Source organism: Saccostrea echinata, unplaced genomic scaffold (assembly GCF_033153115.1).
Source record: "Saccostrea echinata isolate AGI-Se365-2 ecotype Australia unplaced genomic scaffold, CSIRO_AGI_Sech_v1 ptg000023l, whole genome shotgun sequence".
Taxonomy (NCBI): Eukaryota; Metazoa; Mollusca; class Bivalvia; order Ostreida; family Ostreidae; genus Saccostrea; species Saccostrea echinata.
Window position 1 is genome coordinate 7,200,001 of NW_026889772.1, and position 17,516 is coordinate 7,217,516.

The 17,516-nt window shown below is 32.7% G+C and overlaps 3 protein-coding genes across 3 annotated transcripts in view; 2 read left to right on the forward strand and 1 right to left on the reverse strand.

Annotated features, from left to right (window-relative positions):
* LOC133191405 (IQ calmodulin-binding motif-containing protein 1-like) overlaps positions 1-6,949 on the reverse strand; it is an 11,104-nt gene extending 4,155 nt beyond the window's left edge. The window contains exons 1-10 of the mRNA XM_061327158.1: positions 6,830-6,949; positions 5,150-5,312; positions 3,957-4,098; positions 3,419-3,518; positions 2,997-3,096; positions 2,540-2,635; positions 2,201-2,275; positions 1,483-1,591; positions 1,047-1,156; positions 405-547 (exon numbers count right to left, since the gene is read on the reverse strand). Of these exons, the coding sequence (XP_061183142.1) occupies positions 405-547; positions 1,047-1,156; positions 1,483-1,591; positions 2,201-2,275; positions 2,540-2,635; positions 2,997-3,096; positions 3,419-3,518; positions 3,957-4,098; positions 5,150-5,312; positions 6,830-6,941 (1,150 nt within the window). The 5' untranslated portion in view covers positions 6,942-6,949. The remainder of the gene's footprint in view (positions 1-404; positions 548-1,046; positions 1,157-1,482; positions 1,592-2,200; positions 2,276-2,539; positions 2,636-2,996; positions 3,097-3,418; positions 3,519-3,956; positions 4,099-5,149; positions 5,313-6,829) is intronic.
* Positions 1-17,516, forward strand: part of LOC133191138 (proliferation-associated protein 2G4-like) — a 146,659-nt gene that overhangs the window by 17,226 nt on the left and 111,917 nt on the right. The window lies entirely within an intron of this gene.
* LOC133191139 (checkpoint protein HUS1-like) lies at positions 7,231-17,205 on the forward strand. Its single transcript, XM_061326847.1, has 8 exons — positions 7,231-7,315; positions 9,242-9,369; positions 9,763-9,939; positions 10,205-10,312; positions 10,661-10,735; positions 12,941-13,037; positions 15,115-15,255; positions 17,079-17,205. Exons 1-8 carry the CDS (start codon positions 7,264-7,266, stop codon positions 17,162-17,164), a joined length of 864 nt encoding a protein of 287 aa, XP_061182831.1. The 5' UTR covers positions 7,231-7,263; the 3' UTR covers positions 17,165-17,205.

The following is a 17,516-nucleotide window of genomic DNA, read 5'->3' on the forward strand; positions in this document are numbered from 1 at the left end:
TCACCATGAGTTTTAAACTTTGTTCTAGGAATTACAGAGCCATCATGGGTTCTAGCTAATATTTGGTCATTATTGAGCCACCATGAGTTCTAGCTTTTATTCCAGGAATTGCTGAGCCACCATGATTTCTAGCTTTTATTCAGGGATTACTGAGCCACTGTGAGTTTTAGCTTTTGTTTAATAGCACCAAGCACTGGAATACTGTATACAGGGAAATTTTCACCCCCTACTCACAGGTGGGCGAATTTAAAGCAGGGTGAATTCAAAGAACACAGTACATGTATAATTTTTTAAACAGAATTATGACTGGGCGAATTTAAAATGGGGTAAAATTGAAACAAGCCATGAGATCTATTGTTTTGTTTCAGGATAGTTTCTATTGCTTTACAGGTTGATTGACCTACCAGCTGGCAATATTTCTATTGTGTGGAGTTGCTTTTCTTTGAATTCTCTGAGTATCTTTTGTCTGTTGAGTTTGAGTCTCCTCTCCAGTTCTAGGGCTTGTCTTGCTTCCTCCTTCCTTCGCTCCATCACAATTTGCCGTCTCCTGAAAGTGTTATGTTGTAAAGGAATTTATGAATTATTATTAATAGAACAGAATATATGAGGATCTACTAATTAGAAAACACAAAAAGCATTAAAATGAGAGAAAAAAACTTTTAGATTAAAAAAAAAGCATATCTGCTTTTGTGACTAATTTTGATTATAATTACACATAAATATATCAATATTGATGAAACTGGGAAAAAACAGCTGAGATGTAATATAAAAAAAATGTACCAGACATACAAGAGAGTGATGGAAAAAATTCTTGTAATGAGAAATTAATTTAATATTGCATGTGTATCATCTGTAACGATGGTTACCAAAGTCAATTTCACACACAAGAATGTTATAGTTTTATTATTCTTAAAGAATCTCCTCCCCACTCCAACATATTGTCATTTGGAAAGCTTTGGGTGTATATGATACAGCTGGCACTAAAGTATAGAATGTAGTCCCTAAGACTGATTATAAAAGTGACTGTTTATTGTTAACTAACATACCTGTATGTATTCTGAAATTTGGAAAAGGCTTTGTCTGCTTTCTGGAGTTTCTTCCTTGTAATAAATCCTCTCCATATTGTCTGAATAACTATAGCTGCTCTAGCGAATCTCTGTGTCATTAAAAAATACAGTACCCAATAATGAATTTATCTTCTACAAAAGACATCACAGGTTTGATTTAAATGAGTAGCCATTGCATGAATTTCATCATGACTCCTGTATTTAAAAATACTAGAAACTGCAGATTTCTTTATGCTATGTTTTAAATTACAAACTTCCACGGGATTGGCAAAAAAGGCTTCTTGCTTTAAAGATTCTATCTACTTTTGAAGTTTATACAAATATCTACTGCAGATAAATGTGTTTTTTCTTCACTGTACATAATGTACATTTATAGTTTTATGCAGAGAGAGAAAGAGAGAGAGAGAGAGATTACTTCAGATTCTGCTTGTTTGGCATTTCCCGCCTGTAACATCATCATCAGTTCCCGTAGATCCCGACCAAATCCCGCATTTTCCCATTTGTTAAGAATAGGCTTCAATCCTCTATAAAACATATAACAGGTTAATTTTATTCAAACCAAAATTATTATTTATCCCATGTTTACCCCTTTATCCCCTGGATATGACTCATTGGATATTTTTTTCATATCCCACAGTTAAGTGCAGTTGTGACGTCACAATGGTTTTTGCGTTAGCGTGATGAAGTAAAATAAAGTGGAGTCCTATGTAAAACAGTGTAAAACATTGGTTGTGAAGTATTAAACATGGGATAAAAAGAATCCCCCATGATTTGTAGTTGGATATGACTTTTATCCAACTCGTTGTGTTCGCCAAGGCTAGGGGATAAAAACACACAACTCGTTGGATAAAAATCATATCCAACTACAAATCATGGGAGATCCTATATATTTGATATCAATTAAATATTTCAAGATGTTAGTTTTACTCAATCCAAAGTTATTGTTTGTTTTTTTTTTTATCATGAAGAAGTTTTGTTTTTTTAAATCCATGCATGGAAACCCAAGTCTATAGACTATCTACATACATGTATGTAAATACTACTTGTAATATACAAAATTATGTATATGTATATGTATTTAAGTTAGAATGTTCCATAGGAAAAAATTGTGATAAATTAAAAGACTGACTTACTTGTATCTAGTGCAAAGAACATCAATCATTGGCTTATGTATATCGCAGATTTTTAAGACACATTTGGTAGCAGACCTGTGAAAAAAGAATCAAGAAAAAATCTCTTGCCTGATATTCTGATTTGGAATTTAATCTTTAAATGAAAAATTACAAACAAAATTTAAGGTAATGGTAGGAATTATAAAAAAAATCATTATCATATTAAATGTAATAAGATTGGGTGAAGTTATAAAAGTATAATATACAAAAATGTTACATTGACATACAAAATGAAAGTTTTTAAACATATTCAACCAAGGATAGGTCTGGAAGAATGTCCGATAAAACATGAATACTTACGAGGCAATGCCAGCATCCTTGTTGACAGTAAGTTTGTAAATCAGTTCATCCATTATGCTGAACTTCAGTTTCTTGTCAATTTTATTTATAACATTTCTTTAAAAAAAAAAATAAATTTAGAATAGATTTATGAATATCAAAGTGAATTGAAGAATCTGTTAATAAAGGATCAAATCATTCATATTTGACTATAGAGAGAATAGGAGTGCTGTAGTAATACTATTATGGATTTTTTTTTAAATTTGGAATGCACAACTTTACATATAAAAATGCATTTTTTATACATGTATTAGGAGAAATATTTTCACATACTGAATGAAGTTATATGACTCTTTTAGGTGAAAAATGTAAAAAAAAAAAAAAAGGAGAGAAAATGAAGAATTTAACATAATTATATTCGTGACAACTATGCATGATAGGAAAATGAACTGACAATTAATTGACAATAAAACCTTACTTGTTGCATCTTAGAATTTTTGGGAGAAGCTCCATTATTCCTGAAACTGTACTGGGATCATCAGATATTAGTAACTGTAAAAGCCATGGACTCTCCAAAACTGTCACAAACAGAAATCAACTGTATATGTATCCTCAAAAGTACCAAAAATGATTTTTAAAGTATCAGGTATTTACAGAAGATATTAAATTTTTTGTAGTTGGATGTGAAAATTATTTCACAAGTGAGACATGATTTTTTGATATTTTCATATTTTTATTTTTTGATGAAAATATATTACATGCATCTTTTATAATGATCATCATTATGTATTTTTAGTTACCTGATATAATGTCTTTTGACATTGGCCTTACATTTTTAAAAAATCTGAGTGCACATAATTGGCACCACATTGCAGAGAATAAAATCTTTATTTCACCAACCTTCCGAGGCCAAGTCTGGATATCCATACGTTATCTGAGCTATTGATTCTAAAACTCCCTTGTAGCACATCATCAATCTCTGTCGGTCTTTTTGTAGACTCTGAAAATACCACACAAATCTGATACTTAAAATTGTACTACTATAATGGTTTTGTCTGTGAATCTGATCGAAAGTAAAATAGATTTATGAGTATAAAAACATTTAGGTATATTTTTTCTGTTGTTGAGAACTATTAAGCACAGTAACATGTATTAAGTCCAAGGATCATTATGTAGTTTTAGACTTTAGTCAGAATTTTTACATTGTCTTAAAATATTATCAGAGAAAAAGATATCAAATTTTAAACTTATTTTTAAATTGTTTCCCTTTCAAGCTCTTATTTAATTTTCAAGTGTCAGTTTATGATAAACATTTATTTTATAAATGATTGAAATTTTGACTCTGGTCTATGATTTGTGATCTTGGAACTGTAAGATTTAATCATATCCTTTTATAAAAATACAAATTATTGTCAATTATGAAGAACAAAGAACATACTGGTCGGTCTGGAATATTGCCATGCCTTGCTTGTATCCTCCTTGTGACCAAAAACAAATTATTGGTGGCTTCGGGAAGAAATTCTTCATTAAACTTTGTCTTTTGGGACTCTTCTTCAAGATCTATTCCAAGGCATATTTGACTGAAACACAAAAAATATAAAATTAAATATATATTGAACACAAATTTATTTTGTTTTTCACCCAGTGAAAGTAAAAGAATCTGAACTCAATGCCATGCATGGTTATGCGTTATTGTAATTTTAGAAGCAAAACCATTTTAAGAAGAAGGGCAAACAAGACGAGCCAAATGCCTATAGTGTGACAAACATGAAGGTGAAAAATTAAATCACATTATATCAAAATTTTCTTTCATATTTCATCTAACATTAAAGTATACTTTATGTAAAATTTCCACAATTTGCAGAAATCTCACAAAGATTGAAATTATTTGCCTATGAAATAGCATACACACACTAAAGAGGGCAAAAAGGGATCATTTTCTCATTCTATAACACAATTTTTTGATATATGAGTGGGTTTTTGCTCCATTTTTTCAGAAGTTTTATCCTCAAAGTTTGCATAAAAATGTACATTTTTTAGTTAACAAAAACATGGAGCACTTTACCTTAAAAATACATTTTTATGACAAGACATTCACATCTTTCCGAGAAAAACTTGAAGTCCATTTAGTCAAGGGTCATACCACAAACATAATTTATCCTTCAGGGGCTGTGAAGCCTAGTGGTTGGCATGTAGTCTCAAGGATTAAAGGATAAATCCTGAGTATCATTTTCCTTTAAGACTAACATGCTAACCACTACATGTACCCTACACTCAGGATTTTTATTGCTAGGGTTCGAATCCCATGAATACCACATTATTTTTTAATAACAGAATAATTTTTGCTGAGAAAATTTTCAATTGGGACAGGGTCCTTTCACCGGACCTGGATGCAAAGGTTTTTAAGCCCTGGGTTAATTAATAAACTAGGTGCTCCAAGGCCAGATGATTGTGTTATCATAGTACTCAGTATCTGCATGCAAACAAGAATTTTGAAGAGACCAAGAGAAACAGAGACAACACTGTGTAATTTAAACATGTGAATCAAGTTTTTATAATATTTAACATGTTTAACAAAGAACTAAATGAATCCCAAAGAATGAACTATCAAGGATATAGAGAATATCTCACCTGAGAATAGCTGATAATGATGCTGCAGTCTGCCAGTCTCCATCAATAATGCTGAAATCCTGCTTCAGAATTAACACAAGCACTTGGAGAATATTGAATTCCCAACACTCATTTCTAATTCTGATTCCATCCTTGCTTCCTTTTGGTGCTGAAGCTAGTATTTCTGTTCAGAAAAAATCTACGATTTGATATGTGTTATGGTGGCACATTTCTGCATCCCCTCCCCACTTGTCAGATAATTATGTCAACATGTCAGATCTTTCTGTTGCCTTGTCAGATAATTATGTTGATTTGTCAGATCTTTTTGTTAAATTGTCAGTTTGACACTTATTCACATGTTTGAAAATTCAACATAAAAATGTGTCCTGTCCATGCCCAGTTTAGGCCATCAGTCAAGAACATATTTTTCTAACAAGTCAACAAAAGTATCTGACAAGTCAACATAAAGACCTGACAAGTCAACATAAAGATCTGACAAGTCAATATATTGTCTGACAAGTCAACATGATTTTCTGACAAGTCGACATAACATCTGACATGTTGACTTGTCTGAAAATTATGCCGACTTGTCAGATAATGATGTTGACTTGTCAGAAAATTATGTTGACTTGTCAGAAAATTATGTCGACTTGTCAGATATTATGAGGACACGTAGATGTCAGTCTTTGGCTTTAACTTGCTTTAATAACAAGATACCAAAATAAACATCTGACAAGTGGTGGCAGAAATTTGTCACCGTAATACATCATAATCTAAAGGATAAGAGTTCAGCATGCTCTATGTTACCAGGTCCGGCACAATCTCTTGATTTAGCTATATAGCTTGAAAAAGCTATATAGCTTTATTAAGCTATTCAGAATAGCTTGTTTTAGCTATTTTATCACACTTTTTTCTTAAATGTGTTATTTTCTCAGCATGCACAAAAAGTCGCACCTTGGTGCAGTGATAATATTAAACCTTGAACTCTTCTGAAAATAATGTAAAAATCACTCATCAAATTACATCTCCTTAAGAGACTTTGTACTCAAAGTTCTAAAAGTTTTGGGGCTATATAAAGCAATTGCTACAGTTACTTCTTCACTGAAATTATAAAAGAGGCCAACTATGGTCAACAAGATAATTGATTGGTAATAATTCAATACAATGAGAAGCAATCATACTTATCCACGCCTCAACGCACACAAGGTTGTGTACAGTTACTCAAACAATGGAAATTCATCTTTTGCTTAAAAGTATTCAAATGCTGCAATGTTAGAACTAACTTTGATTTCGGTTGTTGTTTTGATAGCCCACAGTACATATATGAATTTAATAGTCAAATACTTGCGACTTTTTGTGCATTTCTTACAAAACACATTTTTCTGAAAAACTGCACATAAACAGCTTAATCAAGCTATTTTGAATTGCTTAATAAAGCTATATAGCTTTTTCAAGCTATATAGCTAAATCAAGAGATTGTGCTGGACCTGGTTACGTTGATTTTCAATGAGAATTGATATTGTCAAAAACCATGTTTAACGGTAAGAGGACTTAATTGCATCAGGGCATAAGATTTACACAATTAAATTTTTTAAGAAAACAATTTATCAATTTTATCTAATTAGTAAAAAGCATAAATCTTTTCATAGCATTCAAGACCAAACTTGTCTGTACAATAGGCATCTTTTAACAAATGGTTACCTCTCAAATTCAACAGAAGTATGGGAGTCCCTCTGTCCTTTGTTTCTGCAATTTCAGCTGCTAAATTTATAATTCTTTTGTCCCTCACTGGACTTCTTAACCTCGCAGACATGGTAGAAAAAAACAGTAAGTTCTAATCATGCAAAGAAAATGTTTACAAATTGTCAATGTTAAACTGACGCTTGATCCGTATCATATACATGTTTGTATATTTTTGGATTGATAAAATAAAAAAAAATGTGTATTTTAAATGTCATTTCCAAAAATTTCTAAACTTTTTTTCAGTTATTGAATTTTCTTTTAAGCCACAATATTTCAAATTATTTAACTGATTTCTAAAAGGAAACTGAACCTCACTTTTCGGAATTTAAAATTGTCTAATCATTTGGTTTTAATTTTAGATGAAGGGCGCCAGAATGTAAACACTTTCTACAATGAGATTCAGGGGGAAAATAGCCGACATAGGGTGTATTCAGCATTTCACAAGTAACACATTGCTTTCAAACGCAAATAAATAGTCTTCAGAGCGTCGCTCTACCACAGGCATCTTAAATTTGTTAATTAGTTTCAAATGACACCCTAAATCCAAAATCCCACCCCGATCCCGGGTTTTATTTTCAACTATTGATAAAATTTCAGGTGCCTGTGGTTCAACTACTGATATCAATAAATTAGGTCGCTTAAGGATACTTTCCATGCGTACCAGCAGGAATTGCCTCAGGATATGACAAGGAATTGATACCTATTGTGTTTTGGGCCCCGATTGATATTTATAGCAAGGGAAAGCACTTGCATAGAATTCAGAGGCCTGTTCAACAGAGCGAGTGCTCGCGAACATTTCTGTTGAAGGGATAAGGAATTTTGGTGAGCGCTCGCGAACGTTCACTCTGTTGAACAGGCCTAAGACTGTGTCACAATCTCTACCCGAGTTATCGTTCCCGCTTCGCTCCACTAATACCTCTGTCAACATCTAAAAAGTAGTATGGAAAACGGAGACATGTGGCCTTTATTACAGGAAGATTAACAAGTGTATTACCTTACGTTTCTGTATATGTCAATGCTACAAGTTGTTTTGTCTAAAACTAAACCATGTTGATATTCATCGGCAATGTGTTTAAAATTTTCCACATTCTCCAGATCTGTCTAGTGATGAAATATCCCGAGATATTTATTATTCTGAGAAATAATCCCTTGTAAAATACGGTGATACAGATATATCTTTTTAATATTATTTTTTATAAACAAACTTTACCTTAAATTTTAAAGCTAAAATACTGTAGGTCATTTTAATTCCATGATGTTAAAATTTCACGATTTCTCAAAAAGTACCAATCGCAATGGTTTTAATTTCACGCTGCAAGAAATTAATTATAAGCATTTAAACGTTTTTAAAAACTAATGATGGCATTCACGTTAGGTTTAATTTCGCTGAAAAATGATGAATCGTGAACGTATGAAGTGAAATTAAAACCATCGTGATTATTTGCCAATCTACAATATATAACTTTAAAATTTATAAGTTGTTATGCAATAGGTCAAAGTAAGTTTTGCCTAGAATCTTGGCATTTAGACGTTGCCAGAGGTGTTGTAGCATAGCGTAATACGCCCTATGGTGAGAGATTGGCTGTCCCACCCCTTTTTTGTAAGAAGACAGAAGGTATCAGGTGGGCATGGACTTGAACTGTAATTAGCCAATGGCAGGTGGACATGGACTTGAACTGTAATTAGCCAATGGCAAGCAAGCAATATGTAACCATTGTACCCACTCTTATGACTCTACCTTGGTGACTTTGAGTCTGTACCTTGGATAATTTGCTACTTTCATTTTCAATGATTTTGTACTCTACCCTTTTTGTAACCCTTTTCTTCCCCATAAAGATATAGAAGATGTACCCTAGGGTACAAAGTATCACCTTTAAAATACAGTACCAATTTCTTGCCATTATTTGTGTAATTGGACCATGCATGGATATTAGCCTGGGTAGCTCAGAGGTGAGAGCAGAGGTGATTCCCAATCCAGATACACAAATAACACATTTTCTTTCATGTTGCATAATTTTGTGCCATTGACCATCCCTGGACTCCTGGGTGAAAGTCCTGCCACTGCCAGGGGCAAAAAGAATTTGGGTTGTGTCTTTGAGGATGAAGGTAATTTAAGGAGGGAAGAATGTAATGGTTTGGGGCATGGATATCAGCTTGGATAGCTCAGTGGTGAGAGCACCTGACTTGTGTTGCAGGGGTCCTGGGTTCAATTAATTCCCAAACCAGCCACACATTTTCTCCTTTCCTGTTACATAGTAATTGCAGTCTGCTACCATGAAACTGTTTTAATGATGGATTGGTTATGTATCTTATTGTGAACTCATTTCTTTTTGCATCAATTTACATACAATGTATATATTATGTTTTCAGGAATCATTGGTACATTGTCAAAGTTGATAAAAGTATGTGTTCTAAGAATAACCCCTGGTAACTGGTACTTCATTTTGTCAGAGAAGTTGGTTAATGGAGGGGTACATATCTGGTGTGAGCTTCCTCAGGTAAATCTTTTTATATTTCTTAATGTATTTCAATATTTTGAACAGATTTTACTACTCCAACTTTTTATATTAAAAGTAAATCAAATGTCCACAGCATTTTAAGACTGCTAAATGAGATGATAGTCCTGTCACAATTTTTGTGTGACTGTTTAACCATGTTAACATATCTTGATGGTCATTTATGTAACCATAGAAATAGTTTCAAACTAATTCAGTTTTGATCAGATGACATAATATATGCAATCAATGGTTAACAAAATCATCCTCTGCATAGTGTAATTAGATGTAATAGTTAACATCCTGAATAATGAATCTCTCTGTTATCCAACAGCCCCAAAAATTTCAAATCCTAAATGATGAAGAAGTGCATTTATGTGTCAAACATTTATTAAGGGTCATTTCTTTGATGAATATGCCATGGAGGGTGTATCAGAAGAGGCCAATGAAATTTTTCTTGAAGTTGCACCTGAGAACCTGATAAAAGCCCTAAAGACAGCACAGAATGCCAAATGGATCAAGATTAAATTGACCAAGAAACATGCTCCTTGTCTGACATTTGAAGTGGATTTAGTAAGAAAGTTTTTGTCTTATCTCAAACAAATTGATTAAATTTCATGTTAAGATATTTATCTGTGTAAATTATTTACTTTGTGATAATTATTTTAGTATACATGTCAACATGTATGTACACTAGTAAATAAGTTATATATGAAGATAAAAAAGAAAGGACTGGATTAGCTTTTATAATTTTGTTTTTGGTTGTAAAATTTGAATATTGAAATTTTCAAGATTATTTAGCTTTTTACCAGATAGAACTTTTTGGAAATCATTTCAGCCCACATTATCATCTCACTCTAGAACTGTTGTGCACGATATCCCTGTGACGGTGATTCCTCGCAGAAACTGGGTCGACTACGAGGAACCTGAAGTACCACAGTTTGATGTAATTAGAAACTAGAAATGATGCATACATGAAATATACGTTAATCAATGCTATGAAAAGAGTTAATTTGATATATTGTTAAAGGTCAAAGTTATCTAGTAGGTAAATTGAAACAGGTGTGGAAATTGTAGTTTTTAGTAGTGACAATAAAAATATTTTATGATATTTAACCCTGTCAAAAAGTGCAATGTTGCTCAAAGGAGCAGTGTTGGCCTTCAATTAAAATTGAGAACTAGGGCCTCTTGTTCTCAATTTTAATGCACCTTGAGAGAGAATTGGTAATTAAAAAGTAATTTATTTGAGTGATGACCAATCTGTGTATAATCATGATCTAATGTATTTTGTAAGGTTACTATCGCCATGCCACAGCTGAAGTTACTGAAAAATGTTGTAGACAAGATGAAGAATCTCAGTAATTTTGTGGTTTGTAATATTTTAATTCTAATAAAGTAGAACACAGATACAGCAAATCACCATAGAAGTAAAAACTCACTTCCTTTTAATTATAATTCAGTACATGCAGTTAACATGTCGTTTGATTGACAGAATAGGCTTTGTCACAGAGAAGTGTTTTATGTGCATTTGTTATGAACATTAAACTGTAGGATTATGTCATGTCATTTCATTGCAAATTCCAAATTATTTCTTAAAATTACTGTAAATCCACCTATTAGAATACAAAATACATGTATCCATCTTATTTTTATGCCCCACCATGAATGTGGCTGGGGCATATAGTGTATGTCATGTGCGTCTTCCGTCCTTTTATCATATCCTTCTGTCCGTTCTACTCCTTCAGTCACACTTCATATTAAGATGGGTTCCAAAGAAACTAGAGATATTTTTATCAAACATCATGGGCTGACACATTTTATTGAGAGCTATTCAACTGCATCAACATATTTTGTCTACAAACTTTCCTTTGACCCTGAACTCACTTTTCAAAAATTTGTATTTAGCTGTTTCAAAAAATAAATAAATAAATAAATGAAATTATTCAAGATATTTTTTATCAAACCTTGTATGCTGATACATATTGCTGAGAACTATAAACTTCATGAGCAATTTTTGACCTTGACTTTTTGTTTGACCTTGACCTCACATTTCTTTAATTTGTGTTTAGTTCAGATTCAAAGAAACTATTCAAGATATTTTTATGAAAATATATATGCTGATATGTATTAATGTGAACTATTCAACTCCATTAACATTTTTTGACCTTGACCTTTTCTTTGACATTGGCTTCACATTTCTTAAATTTATGTTTAGCTCAGCTTGAAAGAAACTATTCAAGATATTTTTTTTTATCAAATTACATACTGTATGCTGAGAGCTTATCAACTTCATCAATATTTTTTTTACATTGACCTCTTCTTTGAACTTGACTTTAATTTTCTCAAATTAATGTTAAGCTCAGTTTAAAAAAAAAAAAAAATCAAGATACATGTATTTTTATCAAACTTCATTTGCTGATACATTTTTGTTCGTGCTATTGAACTCCATCAAAATCTTTTGACCTTGACCAGAAGAGCTTATGCAATAATAAGTCATCTGTTGTCTGCCTGTCTGTCTGTAAATAATTATTCCAAATGGTACTCCTCCTACAACTTTGGTCTGATTTCAGTATAACTTGGCATACAAGTAGACTACACTAAGATACATAATTCTGTATATCAGCTTTTAATTTCCATGAGATGTGTTGCCATGGTTACTAAAAACAGAAATTTCTTTGAAATTTTTTGAAAATGTCACTCTCCCTACAGTTTTGATCTGATTTCAATATAACTTGGCACACAAGTAGACTACACTCAGATACACAATTCTATATATTGGTTTTTGATTTCGATGAATAGTGTTGCCATGGTTACTAAAAATAGAAATTTCTGTGAAATACTTAAAAAAACACTACTTCCTCTACAGATTGGTCTGATTTTAATATAACTTAGCTTACAAATAGACTATAATGAGATGCATAATTCTATATATCATTTTTTTTTTATGAATGATGTTGCCATGGTTGCTAAAAATAGAAATTTCTGTAAAATTCTTTCAAAAGGTTACACCTCCTACAGTTTTAGTCTGAATGCAATATATCTTGCCACAAAAGTAGACTAAACCAGGATCATTACGCTATTCATTGCTTTTGCAAAGTTTCAAGTCCAAGTGCTACTTTTCTATTTCCATGTTACAAGTAGAAACCAGTAGAGCTACAGTCTTGTCAGAAGCTTCCATTTTTTTTACCCAGATCTTACCAATGACCTTTGAACTCCGTTTCAAAGAAACTATTCAAGGTATTTTCATCATATTCCACTTACAAATTTAGTTGCGTTACTGTTGATCCCTGGGCAGGGCAGGGCATTCATGTCCTATGGCTTGGTTGTCCCTTAGAATTGAAATAGTAGGGGACATTAAAAGGTAGAAGGGGGTCTGGGGTTCCTCCCCTAACACAGGGTTGAGGGGGAATACCAGAGTAATTGGGGTATAAGGTCATTATAGGAGGGATTCCCCGGCCACTGAGTCCCAGGGACAACCCTGTGTACGTTTCTAGTTTGTCCTATTAAATGTCCTATCTGCAATATTTAGCATGATTTAGTGTAACTTTTATTGACTTATTTTCTCATCCCCAAGGTTTTATCTGCTAATCAGAATGGGGAGATGAAATTGATGGTAGAGACAGACATGGTGTCCATTACCACACATTTCAGAGACCTGGTCAACCCAGTCAGTAAGTAGTCAACTAAAAAGAAGAAGGAGATCATGTACAGTCAGTAAATAACCAAGTACTGAGAGTGAGATCATTTACAGTCAGTAAGTAGCCAAGTACTGAGAGTGAGTTCATGTACTGTCAGTAAGTAGTCAAGTACTGAGGAGATCAAGTACTGTTGGTAAGTAGTCAAGTACTGAGAGTGAGATCATGTACTGTCAGTAAGTAGCCAAGTACTGAGAGTGAGATCATGTACAGTCAGTGAGTAGCCAAGTACTGAGAGTGAGATCATGTACAGTCAGTGAGTAGCCAAGTACTGAGAGTGAGATCATGTACTGTCAGTAAGTAGCCAAGTACTGAGAAGGAGATCATGTACTGTCAGTAAGTAGCCAAGTACTGAGATCTCCTGGATGTGAACACAGGTACTTGGGTCTTGGTTTATAAATATGTATGTACCTTATTGATAAACCAAGACCCAAGTACCTGTGGATGTGAAGTGTACAAGCCTTGAAGAGCCGAGCATATATGCATCTCCATGAAAATGAATGGTGAATTAAAATAAATGAAATGATATACAGTTTTAGTAAACACAATACCTGGAAAGAGATAGTGACAGAGATTGCAATTGAACTGGACAAGTCCGTCATGTTGAAATTAAAAATGTTTTTCAGTTCAGTTATCATCCAAATTACATGGATCAGAAATGTTTTATCCCGACGTTGATAATAAAGGAAAAATGTTGTCCGTCAGTCTGACAAGTCTTTGAAACATAATGTTAAAGTTGATTCAGCATGGCAAACATGCTAGATCACATTAAGCAACCCCTTCTTCTAAAGAAATTTTGTGTGGTTCTTACTGTTTGTCTGGATTGTCTTGACAAAGGAGGAGAAATCCTAAGAGATAGACTGATAAAATTATCCTTTTTTTTTTAAAACTTGAAGTTTGACGCTGAAATTTGACTTCTAATAAATGAGCAGATTTAGCATCTAATTTTCATTAGATTGATATTTGATTACCTTTGTATATATATTTATTTCAAAATTAAATAAAAATTATATGAATAAGATAAAAGAAAGAGGAAAAGTAATCAAAATCAGCACTGTTCATTGAAATTTTTATTTTTCATCATTTTTTAAAATTTAACCTTCAAAAAAAAAAAATCCCTCACTGGGTCTGAAAACTCCAAGTGGCAATTCCAAACAAACATTTTTTTTAAAGATGGACTCAGGTAAAGTTTGAAGTGAGATAAAACTGTATAAGGAACTAATGTTTTGAATATTTGGGTAAATAAAGAAAACTATGAAACTTTTAAAGGTCATTCAAACCTTTATAAATAATCAGTGAAAAGTATGTCATCTCTCATTTGATGTACAGTAATACATAAGGCCATCATTAAAAATATTTTTGTTTGATGTACTCTGACCCACCATTTTCAAGGAGAGTAGGTAGATAGGTAATTTTGTTTTGGCAGTTGCTAGCAAATTAATTATTATAATAAAAACACAGACTAAGAAATTTATTGATGTTTTCATTCACTGGACATTTAGGCAGGGTCACCTTAGACAGATTTAATTTTCATTGTTATAAACTGATAAAAACTTTCAGTCATTTTTTTTTTAAAAACCTTAATTTTAAATTGAGAAAATCTCTATTTCTCTGGAAAACAAAAACAACAACAACAACAACAACAAACCAAAAAAACAAAAAACAACCCCCCCCCCCAAAAAAAAAACCAAAACAAAAAAAAAACAAAAAAAACAAAAAACAAAATTAAAATTCAAAGTATTGAAAATGATGGGTAGGGGCGATTTTGATGGGTTGGTCTGAACACATCAAACAAATCATTTTTTATTGTTGGCTTAACCTCTTTCTTTGCTTTTTATTTTAGTCTAATTTAGATAACAGAACAGTTCATTTTGCATCTGATTGATTGTGCAGTATATATGATGACCAAGTATTAATGCTAAAAAAAAAAAGAATGTGCAACTGAATGATTATGATGTTCTCCTGATCTGTACAGATCTGTTACCAGTAATTTATTACCACTGCTCCTGGTGTTCAAACATTGATTGTGAAATTCGAGGAATTGTTTTTGTAGGTAGAGATAAAGTACTCAGCTCACAAAGCAGTGATGGATCAAATTCTGATCCACAGCAATTTGCGGAGGCTCGGATTGACATCCGGAAGTTTGCCCAGTTCTTATCCGGTCAGCAAGTCAACCCAACCAAAGTCATCTGTAGTAAGTATTTTATTCAGCACTTAGGAGTAGGTCAAGGAATGTTTTATTTAGAGGTTATGAGCAAGTCAAGTGCTTTGGGGCAAGTCAAGAATGTTTTATTTATGGTAGTCTGATCCTCAGGTTCTGAAAATCAGCTTTTAAGTAATTGAAAATGCTCACAAAAATGTCTCTGATTTCACAGAGCTTGTGCTAGCATTGCTAGACATCATATGTCATGTCTAATTTCATACCATGCTAATAAGCTTTAGTATCTAATGCTAGATTAAAGGATATTCACTTTCTCTAAAAATGATTTTTTTTTTCTTTTATGGGATAAAAATGTCAACTTTCTACAAGACCGTTTCTAAGACTTCAAAGAACGTTTAATCATATTGAGATAAAATGAAAATTGTTGCACAAAAAGATCTCAGTTTCAAGCATCATTTCGAGACTTTTTGAATAAAAAAAATACATTTAAGAGTTATCCTTCCTGGTTGAGGATATCCTTTTAAATGTTTAGGAGTAGATCAAGGAAAGTTTTATTAAGCACTTAGGAGCAGGTCAAGGAATATTTTATTTAGTGCCTAGGAACAGGTCAAGGAATGTTTTATTTAGTGCCTAGGAACAGGTCATGGAATGTTTTATTTAGATTCAGGGGAAGGTCAAGGAATTTTTATTTAGTTCTAAAGGAGTAGATTAAGGAATGATTTATTTTATAGCACTTAGGAGCAGGTCAAGGAATGTTTTATTGAACACTTAGGAGCAGGTCAAGGAATATTTTATTTAACATGTAGGAGCAGCAGGTCAAGGATTGTTTTAATCAACAATTAGGAGCAGGTTAAAGAATGTTTTATGTGGCACTCTGGAGCAGGCCAAGTAATGTTTAAATCAGCAATTAGGAGCAGATCAAGGAATGTTTTATTGAACACTTTTGAGCAGGTCAAGGAATGTTTATTTAGAGCATAGGAGCAGGTTGAGGGATGTTTTGTTTGTAGGAGCAGGTCAAGGAATTATTTATCCCTTTGGAGCAGCTCAAGGAATGATTTATTTAGCACTGAAAAGCAGGTCAATGAATGGTTTATTAAATATTTACATGTGTAGCACTTATGAGCAGGTCAAGGAATGTTTTATTTAGCACTTGAAAGTAGGTCAAGGAATGTTTTTTAGCACTTAGGAGCAGGTTGATGATTAGTTTTATTTGTTTTTGTTTTTATGAACAAGTCAAAGAATGTCTTATTTAACACTTAGGAGCAGATCAAGAAATGTTTTATTTTTCACTTACGAGCAGGTCAAGGAATGTTTTATTTAGAGCATAGGAGCAGGTTGAGGAATGTTTTGTTTTTAGGAACAGGTCAAGGAATTATTTATCCCTTTGGAGCATCTCAAGGAATGATTATTTAGCACTTGAAAGCAGGTCAAGGAATGGTTTATTTAGCACGTAGGAGTAGGTCAAGGAATGTTTTATTTCGCACTTAAAAGTAGGTCAAGCAATGTTTTTTAAGCACTTAGGAGCAGGTTTTTCACTTACGAGCAGGATAAGGAATGCTTTGTTTAGATGTAGGAGCAGGCCTTGGAATTTTGTCAAGATCTTTGAACTCTTGTGGGTTTTTGCATAATTATTTAAGTTTATACTTATTATTATTTAGAATACTAAATTTTTTAGAATGTAAAAATGTGTATAATAATAAAAAAAAGTTGCAAGTTGAAACATACGGGGGGGGGGGGGGGTTGAGGGAATGGGGTTTACTCTGATTTGCTTGTTAAGAATCTTAAAGAAATTCTTTCAATTAAGCATTATAAGCTTGAAAAATGATCCCCAAAGAGGTTTTTCTTTTTTCTTTCAGATATTGTACGAAGAAAAGTTGTCCACTTTTTTCTGCTGCATGATGATGTTTCATTGCAATATTTCATGCCAGTTGTGTCTTCTTAAATTTAATGTAAAAATGCAATAAATATTGTTTTGTTTCAGAATTTGTTCATATACATTATTCATTATTCATATAGTTATCTCTTTTGAAAAATTTAAAATTTAAAGTAAATCGAAAAACTCTCTCACTCATGTATACGTCATTCATAAGACCGCAACTAGAATATGCTTCAGTGGTATGGGGATGCTGTCAATATAGTGATCACGATAAGTTAGAAAAACTGCAACTTTATGCTGCTGGAATTGTTACAGGGTTAACAACAATAGCTTCCAAAGATTCACTCTCCTTTGAAACGGGATGGGAACCTCTTAGTTGTAGATGACAAGAAGCTAGATTAAAAACGATGTTCAAGCT

Excerpts from the sequence above, each read along its gene's own strand:
- LOC133191139 (XM_061326847.1), top strand. The coding sequence starts at position 7,264 with ATGAGATTCAGGGGGAAAATAGCCGACATAGGGTGTATTCAGCATTTC. Across the intron at positions 7,316-9,241 it reads GTGTATTCAGCATTTCACAA|GAATCATTGGTACATTGTCA; the intron begins GTAACACATTGC and ends TTATGTTTTCAG. Across the intron at positions 15,256-17,078 it reads CCCAACCAAAGTCATCTGTA|ATATTGTACGAAGAAAAGTT; the intron begins GTAAGTATTTTA and ends TTTTTCTTTCAG.